General features: G+C 39.8%; 1 protein-coding gene across 2 annotated transcripts; it reads right to left on the reverse strand.

Annotated features, from left to right (window-relative positions):
• Positions 1–1883: 1883 nt before the first annotated feature.
• On the reverse strand, positions 1884–23331 carry LOC116324336 (histone acetyltransferase KAT7-like). 2 transcript variants are annotated; one of them, XM_039611018.1, is made up of 15 exons: positions 23077–23331; positions 21402–21546; positions 20256–20456; positions 17165–17446; positions 16974–17056; positions 16730–16816; positions 14472–14570; positions 14268–14357; positions 13226–13417; positions 9923–10012; positions 9135–9275; positions 8599–8692; positions 8294–8440; positions 6590–6696; positions 1884–6459 (listed from the first exon to the last, which is right to left on the reverse strand). In XM_039611018.1, exons 1-15 carry the CDS (start codon positions 23089–23091, stop codon positions 6361–6363), a joined length of 1872 nt encoding a protein of 623 aa, XP_039466952.1. In that variant the 5' UTR covers positions 23092–23331; the 3' UTR covers positions 1884–6360. The 2 variants fall into 2 exon arrangements, with proteins under 2 accessions (XP_039466952.1, XP_031600770.1); XM_031744910.2 differs by having other exon boundaries at positions 14247–14357; positions 23077–23329.
• Between the last annotated feature and the right edge of the window lie 719 nt (positions 23332–24050).

Consider the following 24050-nt stretch of genomic DNA (forward strand, 5'->3'; position numbering starts at 1 on the left):
TAATAAATAATATTTCGAATTTGTAACTGAAATAAACATTTGGTAACAGATGTTTTATTAAAAACACTGACAGGCTCATTCTTTTCCCCTGCATCGGCCCTCTGTAAAGAGATTAAAATGAATAAAACACGTGTTACATCTTTGCATCTAACTAACATGAAAGCGTGACCAGAAAAAAAGTAGGCAAATCAAAGATCAAAGGTCTCCTATCATCTCCCTCATGTGTGGAATTAGCAAGTGTTACAACTCTTAATTAGTTCTGCTTTTCAAATACTTTGGAGCACCACAGAGATCTGTTCTTGGTCCAGTGCTATTTATTTAATCTAATAATAATGACATTGGTATTCCCAACCAACATTTTATCTTCAACCTTCTTTTTGACTGATGATACAATAATATATGCTAGAACGATGCCTCCAGGCCCTGATTTATCTTAATCTCCTCAATCTCTCTTTGAGTGCTCAAAATTAGCATTAACTAATCAGAGGTTTTTAAATGCAGAAAGGACAATATTAATAATTTTTTGAAAACTTTACGTCCTGTGCAAATAAAATAAATGGATATTATAAATAGATTTTATTAATAGCTTGTGAAAAACTTACATTTAAGATTCATGTTCAACATGGGGCTCAAAAACTGCACCGTAGGCTGCCAGTACAGAAATGTTGTCTTTCATTTTCCAGCTGTAATATTATTGTGCAGTCAGTCTCCATATCTGTCCTGGCCTATGAAGAGATTCAGTACTTTCATGTTGCCCAAACATCACTCCATCACTTAAACCCCCGTATGTCATCATGCTTCTTTGATCTCTGAAGGAAAAGGTTGGATGGATTCCCTTAAACAATTAACAGCCATCGTCTGGTATTCATTTGTAAAGCTTTAAAACCACACATCTCTCATTTAAGAATTGTAACAACAATTAATAATATACTGACATTTTAATTTCAGATGCTCTCCATTGAAACCACTTACTTGGGTGGAACTGGTTTCAGCAGCATGCACTATTCAAATGGAATAAACTTCAAAATTCAGCTGAAACCACAGACCTACACTCTCTTTGTAGCTCTTGAAGTTTTATGATCTGATGTTTGTAGGGTTTTTGCAATGTTTTTTTTTTTTTTTAATTCATTGTATTTTGTGTAGTTTTGTTATTTTTGTCTGCCAATTGTGTTTTTGTGGATGTTTTCTTTTAATGAGGGGGTCTTGTACAAAAGCAATTTAATCCCAATGAGCTTAACTGATTAAATAAATATTAAATATAGACAAAACAGAATGTTTTAAACTGAAACAGCAGACGCTGGGATATCTTGATTTTCAGTCTCCAGCATGGATACAACTTGACCATACAATTTCTCCAAAGCCAGTGACGACATGACCACAGTACTGTCAGGATTTATTTAGTCAGATTAGACATACAGTAGATACTTGCAGGGGCATAATTTCCAGGGGGGTTAGGGGGGGTTAAGACCCCCCCAGTAATCAGACCCAACCAATATAATCCCCCTAATAAAATAATGAATTATCCTGCATAAATAGGCTGTTGATTTTCTTTACTCATTTCAGTTATTACCAGCAAAATAGTTGCATGTTTAATCATCTGGGAATTTACCCAGATTTATTTATTTATTTAGACAGAGATCTTGACCCCCCTCAATGTTCAGCACAAAGTTACGCCAATGGATACTTACTATTGCTGAAATGCCTCTTTAAGCTATCAGTGGCATTGCATATTTAGTTATTTAAATTGGCACGACACATAGAAATATCCTTTTGTCTATTAGTTCCTTACTAGCTGAGCAAACTGTCAAAGCCTAAACAATCCTTAAACCTTTAAGGATGCTCTGTTAGCGGACATGATCAACACATGAGGCGAAATCTCTCAATTTGTTTCACCATTTGTCTTTATTGAAGAGGAAGGCAAAGAGGAGAAGCAGGTACAAAAGCACAACTGAGCTACATATCAATGTCACGCTACTTTTGTGTCACTGCTTTGTGTGAGTAGTTCAAATAGGTAGCACTACAACAACAGCTTGCTGGTGACCTATGAAAGGCGAAGGAATGCTTCTTTGTTTCTCCAGGTAATTGTGATAGCATATGGGAGCGTTAGTAACCAGCAAAATGCTCTAAAACTGTCCATCTATAGCTGCCATTGGCACCAGGGGAGGAATGAAAAGGTGACGGGAAAATAGACACAAGCACAACAACGTCAGGACAGGTTTCTGGAAAACAAGGACACTACACACATGGGTAAATTTGATTTTTTTTCTAAAGTTCAATACACTTCAGTTATTTACGGTTTTAATGGGCTGTTTGCAGCATTATAATTAGGTCCATTTTCTGCTCAGGTAAGAAGGAAAAAGAGTACACTCTTTATGATGGGATTTTTTCTTGTCAGACTCTTAAATATCAGCATAAAAAAAGGAACCCATCCTCTATACTATTTTCTCTGAAACCAAAGCCTGTTGTTTACCAGTCAACTCAGCCAAAAAAGACCTCGAGAGCACAAGTGTCCCAATCATGTATGAAACATTGTAGCCAGGAGTGTGTTTGAGGATGTGTTTTATTCCTTGGAAATTCATTTAAAGGCAAAAAAAGGAAAAAAGGTAAGTAAGCGCACTTTGCTGTTAACGCACATGAGTTAAAAATTGATTTATTGAGAGCTGGTGCTAAAAGGATAGATGGAGTGTCTGTTAGCACTGTTGCCCTGTGCTGTGATGTAAGACCCAATGATGACAGTGCATTTAACCACATTAACCACAGGATAAAAGAAAATATTAATATGTAAAATGCAGATAACCCTATCCACAGAAATGATCAGTATATAAAACAAGAAAAAAAGACACTGATTTTTTAACTAATGAACTTTTAAGGCAACAGTTGTTTCAACACAAGAAGAAATGCAACTTCAAGCTGTAGTCGGGAAAAGAAAATGGCTCAAACGTGACACCAAAGCTACAGAAAAAAATATACAAATAAAAAAAGATAATGGTTGATTCAATGTGACATTGTTGGCAACACACCTCTAATTTCACAGCCAACTGCTGTCTAAACTTATGCACAATGTTTCTGATTCTTACCAAGTGTTAGACGGCACGATTGAAGCCACCCCGTGTCTGTTTGGTAAAAAACAAATAAAAAGCTACAAGCAGTGGCTAGTTTGTTTTGCTTTTAGTGACTGCCAGTCACTCAGTGTTTAAATATTGTATTTCCTTCATCTACCTAAACTGATGATTGTTAGGATGTATGTGAGTCCTCTGCAGATGTTTAGTCTGAACAAAAAATGAATTTCTTGTTTTAAAGTCGGTTATTTGCTTGAGTCAGAATGGCCGTTTCCCAGTTTCCAGTCTAAGATAAGCTAACTGCCTGCAGCTTCATATTTACCAAACAGACGCCAGAGAGATATCAATCACACATCAATGTTCACAAATCCATATTTGGTAATAACAGCCAGCTACTCCTTTACCAAAATATTAAATGCTGGTTAAAATTCATCAACATGTTGATCCAGATCAATAAATATAGAGATTGTCAATAGAATTACAATAAACTTTTAATCAATCACAGCGGGCTATATAGGACACCTTAAAAAAAATTGAAAGTGCTGCCAACCATGCTTATTGAGCTTACACAACAAGGCTGCCCTTTTCTAACAGCTCACAGCATCAACTATGGTGCTAACAAGTAGTGACAATGTGCAAAGCGACATGTTTTGATTCAATCACGTCACTTTTGATAACACGGAATAAACCTCTGAAATGTAAATGACTTCCGTCATCGCCTTTGTTGGTGGGGAAAATGTTCTGGATTCTTCTTCCTGTACTTTCCAAGAGCTGGTAGACACATTCAAATGTACATACAGTTTTTTTAGATAAATATTTGATTCACAAGGAAATGAGTTCCCTAGAAAGTAGAGATTCCTCTATGCTTGTTTACGCTCTATGTAGTTAATGTGTTTTTTTAAAAAAAAGAATATAAATAGGCTATTTTTAAAAAATCTATTAAAAGAAAAAAACACTCGCTGGGCAGTAACATCTACATATTTTCACGTTAACACACACAAACACTAAAAAAAACCCCAAACAAAACAAAAACAGAAGCTTAATGCGCCGTTTTAGCTTTTTATACAGTGGTAAAACCTCAGAGGTAGAAAAAGTATGAAAATCATTGAGAACTTTAACAAAACCAAACAAAGCACACAAGAGCTCCCACACTTTAAAAACTGCTAAAAAATGAAACTGCAGACACAACTGAGAGAAAAGTCTTAAAACCTGGGTGAGAAAAACAAACTGAAAACACACATAAACACACATCTTGGGTAGGTTCCTCCTTGGTGACGGTACAAACGTGGCCCAGTGGCAGCTATAGGTTTTTGCTAACCGAGAGATGCATGAGACGGGTTAAATACTGGACACAATGTGAGGGTTTGTTGCATGAGAAGAGAAGCTCGGTTACTGATTGGCTCTGGGTTCAAACAGCCACAAGGCCACAAGGTAAAACACCTGACCTAAAACCATATTAGCTTTTCAAAACTACATCTAGTTGATAAAATGCATTAATTTATGTTGGATCAAATCACTTTTCAGGTTACTTTTCACCTCTGTGTGTGTCAAATATGTGAACACTAGTTAATTTACATAGTGTTTTTTATTCACTGTGGTTTGATACTTTGGGACACTTTTTTTTCTTTAGATTTCATCACTCGTCTCAGAGGAATGATCAACCTTATGTCTTCTCCAGTCTGCTTGAAAACTCTCCATTTAATCATGTGGATGGCAGTATTACATCCAAGCCCAGACATGGTCCTGTTTAATCACAAGCAGCTGGTCTGTGTCTGCAAAAACACGTTTACATGAGTCAAAGTGTTGCCGACCTACGTTTTGTCTCGATCACAGACTGAAATGGACTGTAGATTTGATACCACATGTAGCTGATTGGATTAGCAAGCGGGCCTGGTGCGCTGTGCTAATTAAGTGTCTGGGAGAAGGTGCGCTAACGATGCACGATTACCTTCACTTTGCAGACAACAAATGAGGTCAAGAAGGTATCAGCGGCCATGCTACGTATACACACGTCAAAAGAACCTAAAGATGAATAGTGGCTGTGGTCAGTGTGTAATAAAACCTGTCTGTTCTATTGTGTAAAATGTATAAGTGCATTTGTGAAAATGTTAAAAATTACATAAAACTCAAAGCCCACTTCATCAGAACAATCCAAAATTCAACATTGTATAACATTCTCATGTTATCCCCCATTTTTAAAAAAAGAATCTTTTACCAAAAGCTAATCAGCTAAACTCAACCAATTACTTGATTAGACAATTACTTAAAAATACTGTCTAATCAAGAAATATTCAAAAGTTTTATTGAATATCTGTGTTATTTTTGCCATTTTTTCCCAAAATGCCCATTTTCAAGAAAATGTTAACCAGCTAACTTTAGTAGTGGTTTTTGCTAGCTTATAAAATACTATTTAGGAGAGTGTAGGTAAAGCCTATTCTGCCTGCCATGGGGTGAGGGTCGTGCTACACCCTGAACAGGGAAATAAATATTCAAGATTGTGACTGAATATCATTCTTATTTTCCACCATATTATTTTTTAAATGCCCACACAAAACAAAGCAGCTAACTTTAAGCAGCAGTTGCTGCTAGCTTTAGCATAGAGCATGTCATTCGTAAAAAATGAAAAGACAGCGACAACCCCAGTGTTGCTTTGTCGTAAAAATGTCTACTCCTATCAAAAGAGTAATAAAACAAAATTTTATCATTAATTATTAATTAATGATTAAATTTTATAGCATCTCGCCACACACTAAGGAAATTTATGTTTCTTTTCTATAAACGTGTTAAGTACTGTATTGGATGTTGTATGTTAGGATGTATTCTGTAATCCGTCTTTATTACACTGCTTATTGCTTGAGACACATTGCTTGAGAAATTAAACATTGCTTTTCATTAGCCCTCTTCCTTTACATATTTTATTTATGTAGCTTTCCTTTCAGAAAGAAGTCCTTTCTGATCGCTTGCTATTAAAAACCTGGCAACTCAGGGTTTTTACTAACACGCAGTCCAGTTTCTGAGAAGTCATTCCCAGACTCATGTGGATTTTTTCTTATTTTTCTAATTCAAATGTTAGAGAAATGTCCAAACAACTCTTTTATCAGGAATCCTACCTGTGGACTAACGTTGTGGTTACTTGAACCCAGAGTAGTGACTGTCCGTGTCTGTGACTGTGCTGTAGCTGCTGAAAGCGTTTCGTACAATAGTGAGTGAGGGTTTAGACTCAGCGTCTGTGAGCATGCCAGTGTACAGAGGAGGATCTGTGCGTGACTGTGTGTTTTTGGAGTGTGTAACGGTAGCTCCACTACGTCCCTTTGGGTGGGGTCCATTTTAAGGCTGTGGGGTCAATGGTCTTGCTGTTACCACGTTTGGTCTCCTTGGCCTTCCAGTCATCAATAAGGTCCTTTAAAGGAAGAAGAAAAAACCCCGCAAAGGAACCCTGGTTATTAGAATCATAAACAACAACCAGCTGCTAGTTGGGAGAGAGTGGCTATCCTACTAAACAGAGACAACAGCATGGCAGTGTTTCATACCTGTCTCTTTAAAACCAGGTGCTTCCCCTTCCAATATTTAAGCATCTGGAGGGACTGCAATGTGCTGACTATATCCACCGGGTTCACTGCCGTCTCCTGGCTGATCTCTGTGAACATAAAAGTTGAGAGAAAACTTAGAAGGATGAATCAGCAGCAGCTTTGCTTTCAAATAATTTCCCTGCATTCATTACACCTATAAAAAACATCTTAAAAAAAAATCATATTTAAGTTAAGTTTTTTTCATTAAAATATTCCCTTCAAGTCTTCAGAAAGCTCAGATGTAACTTTACTATCTGTGGCACAGGGACACACAGAGCAGCAGAATGGGGTGACTGAGAAGAGTCACTGTCATCACTCTTTGTGAGCTGGAAACATTTTCCTAAATTCAAAATAACAAGAAGACATTCTGAGTTCAAAAGAAAAAATACAAATAAAAGAGGATAAAAAGATGCTCAGAAGTGAAGGAACAGAGTGTTATTACTGAACCATTCGCTGGTTAGTCACATTGTCATGGTTGCTGTCTGACCCTGATGACGATCCTTTATTTGGTGCTTTTCGCTGCTTCTTTATTCTGTGTGTCAAACAGATCGCACTGAAGGACACTCGCAGTGAAGTCGTCATTTATAAAAAGTAACTCCTATAAAATACTGGCGGTGCCAGTGCTTCCAACCTCCAATTAGATGCACCTATGGTAGCTAGCATTTTCAAAATCCTACGTGACGTCCTTCTCAACTTTTTGCACTGACAAGATTTATATAAAAACTTGACCTCTGACCCCTGACCTTGAGGCTGAGGTCACTGAGATTCAAACTCGTCTGAGATTTTTAGTGGATACACCTAAGATATCGAACATCACCTCGTTCTCGAGTTACCGCATTCACAAACTTGGGTGTCTGTGACTACAATACCACATCAGCCTGTTACAGCAGAGGGGTAAAAACTAAACACAATATTGGATATTGAAGTGAAATTATTTAAAACTTTAGAATACATAACGTGATGATTATAGTGCTGTTAAATGATGATGTCAATCCCATCAATCCCATTGTTTCATGATGCATATGCACCATGAAACAATACAAATGTAAGCTAGTAAACAGAGGTGTGAATAACTTCAAATACTCCAAAATCCTTCATATGTTTTATAAAGAAGGAAATACAAGCAGCATATGAGCTGGACTACAACATGAAAACAAGGAAATGTGTGTCATGTGTTTGAGGCCGGTGTCACTTTAAGCACTGCTGTGCCTTAATGCCTTACAAAGATGTGAGTGTGTGGCTGCACCGTTTGTTTTTAATCAAAGAAGCAGAAACAAGCAGCACGAACAGAAGTGATGCACCATGGGAGCAGGGTGTTCCTCGCTTCCTCTGAGTCACCGGTTCTTTGCCAGAAAACCACAGGGGGAAGCCTCGTGTGTGCCCGTCTTCATTTATCACTAGTACATTGACTCGATATGGCTGCAGTGCTCTCTGATCCATTCACAAAAGTGGCCACGCTTGAATGCGTGCATACACAAATACACACATATACACACATATACACAGTTTCAGGAGCTGTTTTTGTTTTTTGGCTCCTACCTAACGTTACACTGTATTATAAGCTTTTCTTCTCATCTAGAATTTGACCAGCAGCCATAAACAAGCAGAATCAATAAGAAGTCAAATATTTGCTCTTTCTCCATCCAGCATTTTGAACTTTCTGACCTTTGATGGAAATCTCCTTGCCCTGAAAGTTGTTCAGGTAGCGCAGCAGCACCTCCTTCCAGTAACTTCGGTAGCTGATTAGTCCCAGGTCGGACAGGGGCCGCTCAGGTGAGCCCACCTTCTCTTCTACTTTGGACAACAGATAACCTGGCAGGACAAACCGAGAGAGGAGTGCTTTGGATGGCTACGCTTAGGAGGAACCTCAAGCTCCTACATCTGCTGTCACTGTACAGCGCTGTGCAGAATCTCCGGCCAGTGTGTGAGGTCGTTTAAATGTAAGAGGGGAAAAATGGGTATGTACTCACTGAAGTCTATGAGCATCTTGCCGTAGCCCTGCCTCATGTACTGCGGCATGGTGAGGATGCAGGATACGTTGTAGTTCAGGAAGGAGTTTTTCTCCTGTGGGAGGAGAATGACTGCATGAAGGTAACAGGCTGAATCAAAGCTCATGGCAGGACTATGGAGGCTGTAGCAGTATGAAAATGCATTATCTCTGATCTGATTCCTTTGGCCCAACATCACAGAGCAGCTGATGTTGCAAACTGTGTGGAACTTTATCAGAAACACTGTTTTAAATTCAGCTCACACTTTTTGGTAAAGACATTTGTGAAGGATTAAATAAGTAGACCTGAGAGCTTAAAAGAAAACAAGTACACATGTTAGAGATTGGGTTGTAGTGTATTCCTTTAAAAGTCATTTTCTGCAAATTCTGTTAACACTCCCTATTTTCAAGAAGAGTTCAGTCACATAAAATACTCTAACATCCGTGTACAGGATTTATTTGTACACACTGTTTGTGTAAGTAATCCAGCTGAAAGAAACGGTACGGGCCCCGAGTTACCTTGGAGAAGTATCCGACAAGGTGGCACCCTGTGTTGTCAGCTTCAGTCATGACATAGAAAAGGAACGGTTCCACATCATAATACAGAGTCTTGTGGTCCAGGAAGAGTTTTGCCAGCAGACACAGATTCTGACAGTAAATCTGCAGAAAGCATAACGGGAAGAGGTTGCACAGCAAAACCAAGCATGGGTGATGTTTTAGCCAATCAAACAATCCTGCACTGACTTTCTTTGCTCACATTACCCATCAGGTATAAATACATTAAGAGTCTTCCACACCTCAGTCATGTACAGCCTGCCTTCCTCCACAGGGAGGAAATACTTGTTAAGGCCTTTTTGTCACACCAGATGCATAAATGTGCAAATGTTTGGTGCGTTAAAAAATTTATCGCAGCCATTCACCTCGACCACGCTATTTTGCAGGTTTGCAGGATTTATTGGATGAACCAAGAATCTCTGTTTCTTCCTTTGAAACATCAGGATTAGCTCATTAGACATTTTTTCTGTCTTTTGATTTTTTTTTCCTACAAAAACACATTTTCTGTGTTACAAATTCTAAATTCTGTTGGTTTTTCCCCTCACAGTGCACCCGGTGTGTAATGGCCTTTAGATTTGAAATATTAAGATCTTGAACAAATTTAGCCTAAAGTTCAAGTACATTAAATCAAAATGTAACCGCCATTAAATTTGCTCGCCAACTTGCTATGAGGCTTAGGTTTTGATATTTAGCATATTTAAGTTTAGAGTTCAGTATTTGGTGGGAAAATTCTCCCACTGCGACTCTCTCACCTTATTCTTCTTTCCATCCACCTCAAAGACAGAGATGTTCCCCTTCCTGTAAATCTCATCACCTGGAGGGTGTTTCCACACACACTTGGCCTAAAAAAAACAAGACAAACATGAAGAAATCAAGACAGAGCTTAACTTTTGTTTAGATCTTCAACTGGTGCAACATTAGCGTGTGCCCAGGAGTAAAGGGTACTCTGTGATTCACTGTTTCAGTAAGATGGGGGGTAGGGGGTGCACAGTGGGGAAGTGCAACAGAACCCCCTGTGGCCCCAATGAAATAAACTAAAAATAATAAATAAATCCCAAAAAGTATTTTTTCTGTATTTGCCAATTGTTTTTTTTAAATTTTATCTTCTGTATTTATTTCAGTTGTAGCTGCTCTGTTTTAACTTGCTGTCGATGACGATATAAGCCTCAAGGAAACACTGGCCCGAGCTGCAAAAATACACCAATCATCCAAACAATAGGATCATTCTGTTTGAGAGACCTGAGAGTGTAAAAATGTCTCACAACAAAAGCATTTTCAAAATGGTTTAAGACGTGTTTCTGTTCTCTCGAGCTTACCCCCCCCCCTATATATTTAGGCTTTAATATTTAATCACTAACACTGCCAGTGCTGTGGCTGTGCAGTTAATCTGTCTGACAGTCAGGCTCCAAACACCTCACTTCAGCCAAGCGCCCAGTTTGGAAAAACGTTCTCGTCAGCCTTATCACTTAAATACAGAAAGAGTCTAAACGTCTCCGAAAGGGTAAAGTTACACACTTTATCTAAATGGAGTCTGAATGGTGTAGGAATTATATTATAGAGCACCCGAGGCACTGAGATAGTCTAAGACAATAGCCCAGGCTCAGTCCATTTTCACTTTGATACCTCTGTGTCACTGACTGGCACCTTATTTTTTCTTATCAATCAGATACTTTAACTGAGATAAACTCAAGCTCAATAACACTTTGAGAAATTATTTGTATATCTTCCCCGTTTACTGATTACGGAATGAAAGCATAAGGACAACCTTTAAGTATGACAGGAGAAGCCAAACTGCAGTGTGCAAAAACAGGGGGACCTACAGCACTGTGCAAAAGTCTCAGACCACCTCATGTCTTTGTAATTTGCAGGGAAAATTGGAAATGGGTGCAGGAATTTAATGCAGTATCTGCAAACATACATGAGTACAGTATATAAGACAAAAACAGAGTTTGTGCAATTTTTACAAACTTGACATTTTATTATTCGACTTTTCTTCACGTAGTCTTCAGGAATAGTTCTGCAGGCTTCTTAAAGGACATTCAAAAGTCTTCTTTAGATGTTGGCTGCCTTTTGTTCTGTTCTCTTTCTTCAGTAACATTGAAGTCCAGCCTCTGGACGGGGCCAGCCCATGAGAGTTAGTGATCAGTGTTTGATTTGTATTTTTCTATCAAGTATGTTTTTACTGCTTTGGCAGTGTGTTTAAGAACATCATCATGCCAAAAAATAAAGCTGTTGGCTGAAATAAAGACCTGGACTGAAAAGCAATGAAAAAACAAAGACTGAACAATATTCAGAAAGCCTGGAGAGTTACTGCTTAAAACCAGTTTAAAAAAAATGACAAAGTCTGGCAGCAGACTTTCATATTTGGAAAAAATGTAAAAAGAGAAATAAGAAATTAGGGGTGACTCAAGATTTTTGCACAGTACTGTAATTTGCTTTGCCTTGTTTCTGTAACATTACAATGATGGATGGTCACATAGAGCCAATGTTTCTAATAACAAAGTCAGTGTATACGCCACACATCCCTCTGAGCCAACAGCTCAGGCTTCAGCCTGCTTCAAACACTAGCACAGTGTTGAATGCATAGTCCTAACATGGTCCATCTCAGGCACTGCCTTTGAGCACAGAAGCCCCACCCACCTGCTATTGTGTTTGTGAGGGATAGCCAATCAGTGGAAAGTTGGGGGAGAAGTTATCAAGCTACTGTAGGAGAGTTCAACAATGCTAATCTGGTACGAGTCTGCTGCGATCTATCTTATTTTAATGTATTGGAATTTCTTGTAATGATAATAATAGAGCTGGGCGATATAAGATTTTTTCATATCACCATATGTTTTTTTCATTTCAGGCGATAACGATATATATCACGATATAAGCCAAATAACTATATTTGTAAGATTTAAATGTGCCGTTGCTCACAAGTAAAATGTGAAATAATCAGCAGCTTGTTTTGATTTAAATATTTATTTCCCATAATAAGTTGAACAGGGTAGATGTACTTAAGGAACATGAGACTTCAGTTTCAGATAAATAAAGGCAAATATTGCAAACTACACAAAAGGCAGCCGCTAAAACGTTTAAGTTTTAAAATAGAACAAACAAAACAGACTACTAAATTGTCAATTCCACTTAGAAACAAAATATTAATTCTAAAAATAAATCTTAGTTTGTTTTATAGAAGAAGAGAAAAAATTGAGTAACTTGTATAATATTGCTTTGGAAGCGCTGTCTGAGAGAAATGTTTATGTCCAGGGAGTCGGTAATGAGGATCCATTACCCTAATTAGCTGCTTGAATCCTTCATTTTCGACCGTGTTTATTGGTAGCATGTCTTTAGCAAGACAGTAAGCTATGGCATTCGTTATGTCGCTATGTCTCTTAGCTTTTTTGTCATATGGTAAGACGCTGGAGAAAGCCGACTCAATTGACTGTTGCTGCTTCACAGGGATTCCCCTGGTTGTTTTCAATGACGAATTAGCGCTTTCAGTCAGAGATTGAGCGTGCTCCAGTGGGTGGCACTGCTTCAGGTGATAAAAAAAGGGTTTGTTGTATTTCCAGACTTTGTGGGAACATGCTTTCGGCACAATTTACAGTGTGTGCTTTTTTCAGTGTTTTTTGTCAGACTTCAAATAGCCGAAATACCTCCACACTACGGAACTTCTCTGGCCTTTCCTTTCGACAATCTCTCCGGCATTGGTCATCTGTTCTCTTCGGTAACCTGGTCACCCAAGCTCTCGGTTGATTTTTCTCTAGTCGGCACACTCATTTCCTCCATTACACGGCTGCTGGCTGCTTCCCAAACAAATACACATGTGCGGCTTGGCACTGCTGTACGTAACAAGTTACGTGACGTGACGCTGCGGCTGTGATTGGTTCGGCTCTGCGCTACTTAATTTGGATTGGCTGTTCTTTTTTTCTTTTTTTTAAGAGAGAGAGATGAGGTCTATCGCAATAGTTTCATTTTTCTATCGAGAAAAAGTTATTTCGCAATACATATCGTTATCGTTCTATCGCCCAGCTCTAGATAATAATAATAATCATAGTGGTAAGCCTCACCATGTGCCTGCGTAGAATGGTCTGACTCTTCATGTACTTGAGGCAGAACTCGCACATGTAAAGCCTCCCCAGGCGGGCGTACTCCTCTGGGTATGGAGAGTGGTACCAGGTGTCCAGCTCGTAACGTCCAAACACAATGGTCTTTATCATGTTGCTGCCCTCCGACACCTGGCCAGCCAGACGGAGCTTCTCCTGCACAACCAGGACAGGAAGGGACAGGAAGGCAAGGTACAGAGAGGACAAGAAGACAGGGCAGGCGTGCAGGCAAAGGGCAGAACGGAGAAAGAGAGAAAAACAAATCTCAATTATTCGTCGAAAAGGATCGGGCGAATCAAAGGTCACGCTCAGGGAAACCTCAGTGGAGGAAAAACAAAATAAAACGATGCAGGAAGAAAAATTTAAAGGAAGAACTACAAAGAAAAGAATTCAAATGAAAAAAAAGGTATGAAGCAAATTTCTTTAGAAAATACTTGGGTGTAAATGTTGTTCATGAGGAAGTGAATCAACAAACTTTGCTACTGTTAATATAAAAAACATAACAAGAAATCATTTAAGACTGGATTACCACACAATGATCAGATAACTGTTAAAGCTGCAAGCATAAGAGTAAAAACATGCATGTGTGATGGAAATTCTAACTTAGATGCTTTCAGGATGATTTTGTTTTGAAATTGAAAAGCTAGTCATTCATTTACCTCTATAAAGAAATGTATCGCCAGAGCAACGCAGTTAAAAGATCAAAATACTTCCAAAATCCTACGTGATATTTCAAGTATGTCTGTCTGAGAATAACAAATTGTTTCAAATGAATGGGCCACAAAGTGACAGAACAGAAGGGGAAAAAACCCAACACGGAAAGACAGGAAGTGATTTCCCAAACTACCAAAAATATCTCAGACGCCTCCTGCAGCTGCAGGGGAGGGTCTGCGGACTGCAACAGAGAAGAAGAGTAATAAGGCCAAAAATAAAGGGAAGAAGACAAAGTGTAAGGGGGGAGATGAAGATGAGTTTTCTCTCTTACAAGGTCCTCCGAGGCACGTGCCTGCGCTTTCCTGAACAGCTCGAGGTCATAGTCACTGGTGATGTTCTCCAGCAGAGGCTCGCGGCTCGTTCCGTGGCTCTGACGGTGCTCCTAGTAGTGAGTGGGGACCAGAGAAGACGTCAAGATAGGAAATCTGGCTGAGAGAGGTACAATCAAATGATATGTGATATAATACACACACAGACTCTTATCTAATCCACTTACCATGTACTTTTCCTTCTGCTCCTTATTGAGGCCAGTGTTCCTCTTCCTCCTCAGCTCTGTCACCTTCTCTTTGTAGCGCAGCTGACGGTCTGTAGGGGCCTGAGAGGACACACACACACAAAAACACTTATATATACTCACACAAAGGTGATGCTCATAATAAACATGCCCCAACTTTTAAATAATAAACTCACAGAACATCTATGAGTCAAAAGCTCAGAATTCATCAATATAAAAAAAGAATATTGTACTCATAAATAAACATGGATTTGCGTGTAATTATGTCTTCCAACAAACTGATGCTTTCTCATAAACTTAGAATTAATCCCTTAAAAATACATAGGAGTACATAGGATAGAATGCAGCAGCCATAATCGTGTTTTATGTATATGGCTAAAGACTGGCCATGTATGTAGTAGGACAAAGGTGGAGAAAAAGAGAACTGTGAGGCACTGATGTGCCTTCAACAGCTGGTTATAAGCTAACGTTATACCAACTAATGTTACGCTCAAGTGTCCTAAAAATCACACTTTCCCTCCAAATAAACAGTTTGATTACACATCGTATGAGTTTATTCACTGACATAATAACTAGATAATAAAATGTTATTTCCACTTCGAATGAAGTTCACTGATGTCAGCTAACAGCAGCTAACAGAGGCTAAAAGGAGCTAACAGCAGCTAACAGAGGCTAACTGCCTCTGACAAAAATGTTCAGGATATTAACAACTCACCTCAGTAACACTGTCATCACCAGCTCATCGACTTGCTTTCATAAAGTTTATAGCCGTGGACACCTGGCACATTGACTTGTGAGGTAAACAGCATTTAATATGTCGAGTGTAAATGAATGGTGGGCAGAGGTCTTTGTCCTGCAGAGACCACCGTAGCTAGAACTATATACTAGAATTGGGAGGTGTAAGAAAACAGAATTCAGTTGACTGCAATCTGCAACCACCTGACATCTAGTGGTGAGATTTTACACACTGTAACTTTAACCTCCTAAGACCCGAACTCTTTCATGGCATGCATTTTTAATTTCTCTTTGCTATTTGGGCTGATTGAGACCTGATGTATGTAAAAACAAAGAATTACGTGATTTTTTTTTACCTGATTTTTGTTTCTGAGAAGAATGAGATCCACATATGAGGACATTTGTTTTAAATTTCGATAGGACAGTGGCAGTATAATGTCCTCGTAAGTGGATATCAGGCCCTTGTAGAGCAAAATATAGTATTTTGGTCTAGACAACGGTCCTAGGAGGTTAAAGGGCGAGAAGCTTAACTGCTTCTTTCAGATAATGAACTTAGTGGCTGCACCAAGGTGCAGCATAAGACAAATAAGTGCTATTTGGAAATGTTAATCATGCACATCCACTAGTAGAATCCATGAATATAATAAAGGGGTTTAAATAACATAATAAGACCCCTAAAATTTACATTTTATCGCTTTTGGAACACAAAACTGTCTAAAAATCTCAAGTTTTTTCTCATCTGCACTGGCATCCCACCGGGATGTATAACTGACTTAGCATTATACTGTCTGCATGTAACCAGGTTTGACTGATCAGCCTTCAGCCAGCAGACATCACGACATATTGTTGACCATGTGATCTAATATGCAAACAGTAGTTTAGCCCTTAAAAAAATCATTTATTGGGTCTTATTGCAGCATGGTCATATCTCAAGTTCAGTCTAAAGTATCCAGATAAATTATTATAATTCACTCATTACATTAAATAAGTGTAAGTAATCTGGTGTGTAGTAACTAACTTCAAAAACAGCTCCTCAATATAATTGATCCTTCAATATAATTGACCTGGGTTTACTGTGATTCGGGATTAGAGGGAGTGCAGAGAATTAAAACAAGCGTAACAGTGCAGTCACATTGCTGCTACTCTTTATTACATCTATTTACAAAATGAATCAATAGAGTCAGGCAGCGAGGAGTCCTACCACAGTTACCTACAGCAGCTCTTCATCACTTTGCCTCTGACCCTGCTATTCTGACAAATCGCAGCATGATGTGAGGTGTTGCTGCTTTAAGAGTGATGTTGTGCTGTCTTGTGGGGGGGGGGGGATTCCCTTCCATACACATAGACAGCATTGTGTAACAATCCACTTCATCTAAATTCATAGGCTGAGTTCAGCTGACAAAGGGAATTACTTAACAGAAGCATGCGTGCACAATGGTGGGCTCGTCTGATGGACTTGTTTATGTTCTATATGTTTACTTGCGTGCGTGCCGTCCACGTGTTACCTGGTTTCTCGTGGAGTGTCTGTTCTCGTCCTGACGGTGCGACAGCGTCCTTTCCTCGGCCTGTTTGTCGCGCGTCGATGCCTTGCCCTGACAAAACATCAACACCGTCTTCCACCAACAACTCACAACCGACCCCGCAGCAGAAACATCACAGCACGTAGCATCATAGTTTCACACTCACTTCTTATCCTGAATTCCCCGTTGATGTATCATCATGTTTATTTCTGTTTGTGTGTGCGTGTACCTTGCATTCATCGGCAGAGAGGTTGTGGTAGAGAGGGCATCCTGATATGGAGAAATGTCTCTCGTGCCTCCCCGTGAGATGACCTGAGAGAGACCGAAGGAAGAAGTGGAAGGGGTGGAATGGGAAGAGGATGAGGAGATGCTCTGAAGAGGAAGTGATGCCGTGAAACATGTGCCAGTCTGTGCACTCACCCAGTGAGTTGCAGCCAGGTGTGGGACACTTCATGTTGAAGTTGTAGCTCTCGTGGAAACGCCGGCGTTTGGGCCGGTGGGAAAGGTCATGGGCGGCGGCCTCTTTGAGTGACAGCTCTTTGGCCAACCTCTCGTCTTCCTCTTGTGAAACTACAATGTCGTTGCTAGAAGACACCAGGTCATTGCTCGGGCTGGAAACTTCAATGTCCGACTCTGATGACGGGGCGTTGCCTGTTGGTGTGCGAGGAGGGGTCTCGTCACGATCCGCCCCTTGTTTGACGTCTACCGAGTCAATTGCGACAACGAAGATATGTCAAGTGTCAAACGGACATTCTTACAAAAGTCACATCATTTTTGTGTGCCTCCAACTGTCAACTGTCTTACATCTTACGGGAGACCTCTGTTAACTGCGTTTGTCACCACATACACAGGTAGTTAACACCCTGCGGCGATGGCTGCCCGGAGAAAAATCTAATATTAAGGAACATATTAGTGCAGCACACCAGTGTCTGAGCTCACAGACCCCGGCGGCTCAATCGAAGCAGGCACATCAACACTTTTCTTTTTCGGTTTTTCACTCATGTAGGGCGAGTCAACATGTCAGTCCAACTCTGTGTCTACAGAGGGGACAGCAGTAGAAGTAGCATGAAAGCAAAGCACCAGCGGCAGCTCAAGTGATTTCTGTCCAGTGAGACGGTGCCAGGCAAAGGGTTAAATGATATGCTACTTACATGTTGTAAACACTCAGAACTTAACACACAGTCACTACAGTGTCATTCTATCACAGCTGGGCCTTCTGCTCAACAGTCTCCAATTTGTATAAACATTTTATGGTAGATAATTTCGACATTTCAGCTTGGGGTGGGCAGTATAAACGGTATACGGTAGAAACGCTATGAATTTGGCCAACCGTAGAGATTTTGACTATACCGCTCGACCGCCATAGAGCATGTTGATGGTATCATCAAGCTGTGCCTGTTTTGGTCGAAAGCATTGAAGCAGCGGCTGCAAGCAATCTCATCTGCAAATTATGCCGGGCGACAGTAATAGCGGAGAGACGAAGCACGTTTTGGAATATGAGGAAAGCCAAAAAATGCACTTCCTCCACTTCCGTACCATTGATTCATTAATGTTGAATTCTCTCGCAGCTGCTCTATTTCCATGTTGTTGCAGTATATTAATGACTAACCTGGTATTGTGGATGGATTATCTCAGTTGTTCTCCTGACTGAATTTCGGTCTGTTTACAGCATCCTGCCATGCGATTGCAATTGTCCCTAACCATCGGGAACCCTCACGTTAACTTTTATCAAGTGGAAAAAAGTTAGCATTCATCCTTCAGCTTCACTGTTTATGTTATGCTAACATAGCTGTGTCGCTAGCGATCACGTAGCACATCATTATATACCAGCTAGCCAAACTTCAGTAACCCTACAAACGTCACTGCTGTTTAGTTTTCTGTCTTCATTTATGTTGGAAGTGATAGCAGAGCTGTATGTTTTAATTTGTTTCAGAAATCTCTCAGTCAGAACATGCTATATCATGTTTAGGTGGAAACTAGCGAGCTAACTTTCTGCTAACTTCTAACTCCATTAAATTTAATACATTCTGTTTTCATGGATGCCTGGATGTTAAACTTAATTGTTACACCTGGTAAAGCAGCAACGCTGATCATTTTATTAAAGATGAAAGAATTTAGACAGTTTTTAACTCTCAGTGAAGCCACAGTGTTCGTTTGACTTTGGGACATGTAGCGGACGGAGTTTAGGACCCAGATTACTCCGTGAGGCTCCTGACTACGGTAGCCGTAATGCTCCAACAATCCATCGAGTGGTGCGGCTTCGTAGCTTACCAAAGTCATACTAAAATATTTTTGACAGATTTTTGAGCGCCGTGTACCACATAAAATCGGTCTGAGATCAGTAAGCATAACCAGAATTCATATATAAGGCACACTGTCGATTTTTTGAGAAAATTATAGGATTTTAAGTTCGCCTTATAGTGTGGAAAATACGGTATACAGAAGAAGAGAATATATCACGATATATATCGTTACCGCATATGCTTCAAATTATACGACGATATGGATATTAGGCCATATCGCCCAGCCCTAATTTCAGCATACTTTATTAATCCCTAAGTCTTGATGCATGCTCAATCATCAAGGTAAGAAAATCTCCAAAAGTTGATTCTGTTCATCTGGACGTAGCGTTTTCAGTGGGAGAAACGTTTCGTCACTCATCCAAGTGACTTCTTCAGTCTCAGCTGACTGCAGGTTTCCCCAATGTTATAAACAGTACATTAGCATAATGACTGAAACCAGCCCACTGAAGGAACAATGCGCAACAACCTCCAGACCCATTGTTCCTTCAGTGGGCTGGTTTCACTCATGTCATGTCCATATTTTTTCATTTTTCAGAGCTGGGCCACTCCAATATCAAATCATCCATTTTTTAAGAACAGTTTCTGCTCCACCACCACTAATTGGCATCACACGTTTGAATGTCCAGTATATAACGTTTGATATATGAAGCTAAAATAAACAACCTAATAACCTTTTGCAAACCAAATCTGTCTACAGGTACAAATAAAGTAACCTGATCCTGCAGATGATCATCTCCTGCATCCGCTGAAGTTAGATAACAGTTCCTGGTGTCTATGAAGTAATTCATTCGTCTCAGTGACAAAACACAAGCCCAGGATATCTACTGATAGATATTAGTCATATTATAAGCAGGAACACACTGTGATCACAGACAGGCCTCGTGACATCAGCTGAATGGCATCACGATGTCAAATGGAAAAACAATTCTCCCTCTCCTCTCCGCTGCACCTTCATGTTCTTCCTTCTTTTCTTTTGTCCTCTTGCTTTTCTAACACTCTCGTTCTCAGCCTGTCCTGTTTCTTTCTCTCCCTGAACCCCTCCTTCCAGTTTTTTCTCATTCATGAGAACATTCCCAATCTCTTACTGCAAATTCATCATCTAACTGGCACGAGGGCAATGACCAAGCTCAACTTTTAATGAGAAAAAATGTTTAGAGCATCTCTGAGGAATGAGACAGTTCTGATTTCTAGTATTGTACCAATCATACCGTGAGCCTCTGTATCAGAGCCGGACGACCTGCTCTGCCGTAGTGGGTATTTTTTGGCTGTGGTGTTTGCCGCCCCCTGCTGGCTGCGTGTGACCCTGCGCCCGGAGGAGAAGACTGATGCTGCAACAGCTGTCGGCGCTGACTCTACGGCTGAGTCCAGAGCTTCATCAGGACCCACAGTTACAGGAGAGCTGCAGTTATCTACAAAAGAAAGGGGAAGTGTTGAAGTGTTTTATTTACTGCAGTAAAATGACTTAAGAGGCCTTTCAGTGGATTACTCAACCAACTCATTAATCAACAGAAGAGTGATCACCAGTTACTTCATAATTTGATTTTCAAGCATTAAAATGAAAGGTTCTGCCAAACCATGAAAAAATGCTGTTGGAGCCCTGAGTGGACTCTGCTCCTCTTCCAAGAAGAAACTTGACTGGAAATGACTGATTTCGTAAAATGTGTAAGTAGTTTGTCAGTGACTGAATCCAAACGAAAAAGTTAAAAGAAAACCGTTCAATCCACTTCATTTTTGCAGATAAATAGCCTCTTTGCTGTTTCTGCGTGCGTGTGTGTGTGTGTGTGGGGGGGATAAAAGGAAAGAGTAGCCAACTCTCCTTGACAAAAAGCAGAGGAAACAGTGTCAGCCTCTGTTTTAAATCTCCTCTGATAGCCAGAGCAAAACGAGGTCGCCCGGGGGTGGGAGTGTGCGTGATTGTGTGTGTGTGAGAGATGAGGGAGATCAGTCTGTCTAAAGCCATTCATCCTCTATGGCTGCCCATATACAATAGCTATGTCTAAACCAGTGTAGTGAGGAGGGTTTAAAGTCTCAGGCTGGACTCTGAATGAATGCATCTTTAATTTATATTACTTATAGAGACAAAATTACACAGCATGTAGACATGCTTGGATTCTTATGCTTCCAGAACACCCAAAAGCTACACAGTAACCTAAAGAATGTGAAAAGGATAGATGTAATAAGCTAAAGTTTCTGTCTGCACCTTTATCTCAACAAGTTATGTTTTTTCCATTTCATGCAATTTTTTTTTTTTTTGGTCAGTTTTTTTCGTGCAAACCTTTGGCTGAAAATTTGTTAACGGTGACTAAAGTGATCTCTCTTCTAATTAGTATTTCTGTCCAAATGTGAATGTTTACCTTGTGAACTTTGGCTGAGTCGCAGAGACGCGCGAGTCAAGCGTGTGCTGCTGCGTCTGTGCACGATCTCAGCAGTTTCAGCATGCTCAACATCAGCGGAGAAGTCCGAGTCCTCCGTCCCGTCCGAGCTGCTGCCAGCGGTCCTCTGGGAAAGCAGCAGTTAGAAGTTAGAAGCAATCTGTTAGAAGCAACAACTATGGACGGCCAACACAACCGCATGTGACAAAGTTACTTTTTTTTCTCTTCACCAGAGGATAATCCAACAAAGATCCCATTCTGGGGGGAGGAGCATCACCCCCTTCAAATCTCCTCCAGCACTGCACCCCCTCTTCCCACCAAGGACTTGTAAATACTCCAGATAAGCCTAATACCAGTATCACCACGGGAGGTCCGGACAGCTAATCTATTGTACCAAGCACAACCTATAACAACTGGGTTTGTTTAGAAGTCCAGCTGATTTCTTCAAATCAGCACGCTTCCAGGTTAGCTAATAAGCATAATGAATGGACTGTTGTTTTATTCTGACAATTCACACTAGACTAATTAGGCAGTGAGGGCTGTCAATCATTGCACAAACTCATCTAGCCTAAAAAACAAAACAAACAAACAAAAACAAACACAAAAAGTATGAAAACAGGATCAAACAATGTGCACATTTCTCTCTGTTTAATTCATTACAACCATTATTATCGTCACAGTATTTATTTAGTTACATTTCTAACTTATGTTAAATGAAATGTAGAAACAGTGACCACTTTGTTACATTCAGTTCCCATTCTTTTCTCATTTTTTTTGCTAACTATTTATGAAAACAAATGAACAGTTACAGACTTTGATAAAAATAGAACGGTACAGGCAGATCCAGGCCAATGTGGTTATCCTGCTTTATGGACGTTAGCGTAACATCAATAAAATAATAGTAAAAACATATTATTAGGCTAACTAATTGTCTTTTAATAATAATGTGAATTTATAACAATGTAAGTTTAATCACTTTTTAAAACTCACAGAGCCAAAAAGAAACCCAAAGATCAGAAACAACATCAGTACAGCACGGGCTATTACCGCAAACCATGTTTGACAACTTCATAACAAGAGGCTGCGCGCACAATTTGCATACGACCAATTAAATTAAAAAGGAGGCGGGCGTTAGAAAATGCGAATCAATGAACGCGACGCTTGTCAGGCGTCCGTCCAATCACAGCTGTTGTTTTGGTGCGGGCGCCCGTTCCTCCTCGCACCCAAAGAACTGCCTATTGCTTTTTCATCAGTAAGCTAAAGCTGCTGCTACCTAAAGTGTGTTCGGGATTCCCACTGTACCAATCAGCCGTTACAAATCTGAACAAAGTTACCAGCATGTTTAAAACTCTTCTTTGGGTACCAGAAAGAAGCGACGCTTCAAAAACAACATATTCTTGCAACTCAGCAATATGAGCCTGAGCTAGCTTAGCCATATAGCAGCAGCAGATCGACACCTCACTTATGCGATTCTATTAGCACTGATATTCTACGAATGCTACAAGCTGTTCACTTCGTCTTGTAGGAACGCGTTTTAGCTTGCAGCCCCCGTAAGTTGCTTCCCACACAGTTTGTTTTCTTTTACCTCTACGTCGGCTAACATTAGCTATGACGTTATGTTGTTGTTTATCTGCATTAACGGTTGAGTCTACCTCACCTTTCTCCGGGGCATTTTTCAAAGATCTGCCGTAACGCCTCTGGCGGATTATTATCCCGTGCTGTGGCAATTTATGGCAGCCTTTTGAAACTGTAACAACGAAAAAATAACCACCAGCTGACATGAGCCAACCCAGCTGAAAAAAAGCGCATAAAATTCTCCGCACTTCCTAGTGAGGACAGCGCAAACTCGCTCTTTTTGAGCGGTACAGTGACAAAATGACTCCGGGGGGAAACATACACCTTCAAATCACGCTACTATGGTGCATTAAGATTTTTGCAGCCAAAAGTAATGAGTAGTCATGATAAAAGCAATAAACAAATGTAAAAAAAATAATAATAGCCGTTTAAAGTAATGGCTGCGCTAGTCAAAACTAATAACGTTGTTATAGATGTGGACCACTAAAAGCACCAAAACACGATGCGTGTTTAAACCAAATTTGTAGTGTGGCTATAAATCTTTTAACTGGAGGAAGCCTTCAAAACAGCAGACAACACAATTACACATGTACTTTTTTTTTTTTTTTTTTAAAGTGATTTAAGTTTAAAATTTAACACCATAACGTCCCAAAACTTGTGGTGAGTCACATTTATCATTCAAAATCACGTTTTGTTTTAAAATTAAATTATTTGTTTTATTTAGCTATATGACAGACTGGACAGGTTACCGAATGAATGCGTTACCGGTGTTATACCAAAAAGTGATCGCCTGGCAAAAAGTGATTCCCAATGTGTGTGTGTGTGTGTGTGTGTGTGTGTGTGTTTTAAATGTGTAATGTCTTTACGTATGTTGGTAAATCGACCCCTGTTCACCGAAGGGGTTAAATATAAAATTTAAAAATTACGTTTGTCAAGTATCTTTATAACTCTGTGTTATTGTAAGCAATCCGGTCCTTTTTGTCCACTTAAAATATGTTTACAGAACTATTGTGATATTTTTTGCAATATCTGCTGTCTTGGGCAGATTAATCTTTA

The sequence above is a fragment of the Oreochromis aureus genome, linkage group 4 (genome assembly GCF_013358895.1).
Source record: "Oreochromis aureus strain Israel breed Guangdong linkage group 4, ZZ_aureus, whole genome shotgun sequence".
In the NCBI taxonomy this organism is placed as follows: Eukaryota; Metazoa; Chordata; class Actinopteri; order Cichliformes; family Cichlidae; genus Oreochromis; species Oreochromis aureus.

What these genes read in the sequence shown, in the direction of transcription:
- LOC116324336 (XM_031744910.2), bottom strand. An exon ending in ACCTGGCTGCAACTCACTGG is followed by an intron (nt 17,057 to 17,164) that starts GTGAGTGCACAG and finishes GGTCTCTCTCAG; the next exon opens with GTCATCTCACGGGGAGGCAC. An exon ending in ACCTGGTTTTAAAGAGACAG is followed by an intron (nt 6,460 to 6,589) that starts GTATGAAACACT and finishes CTTCCTTTAAAG; the next exon opens with GACCTTATTGATGACTGGAA.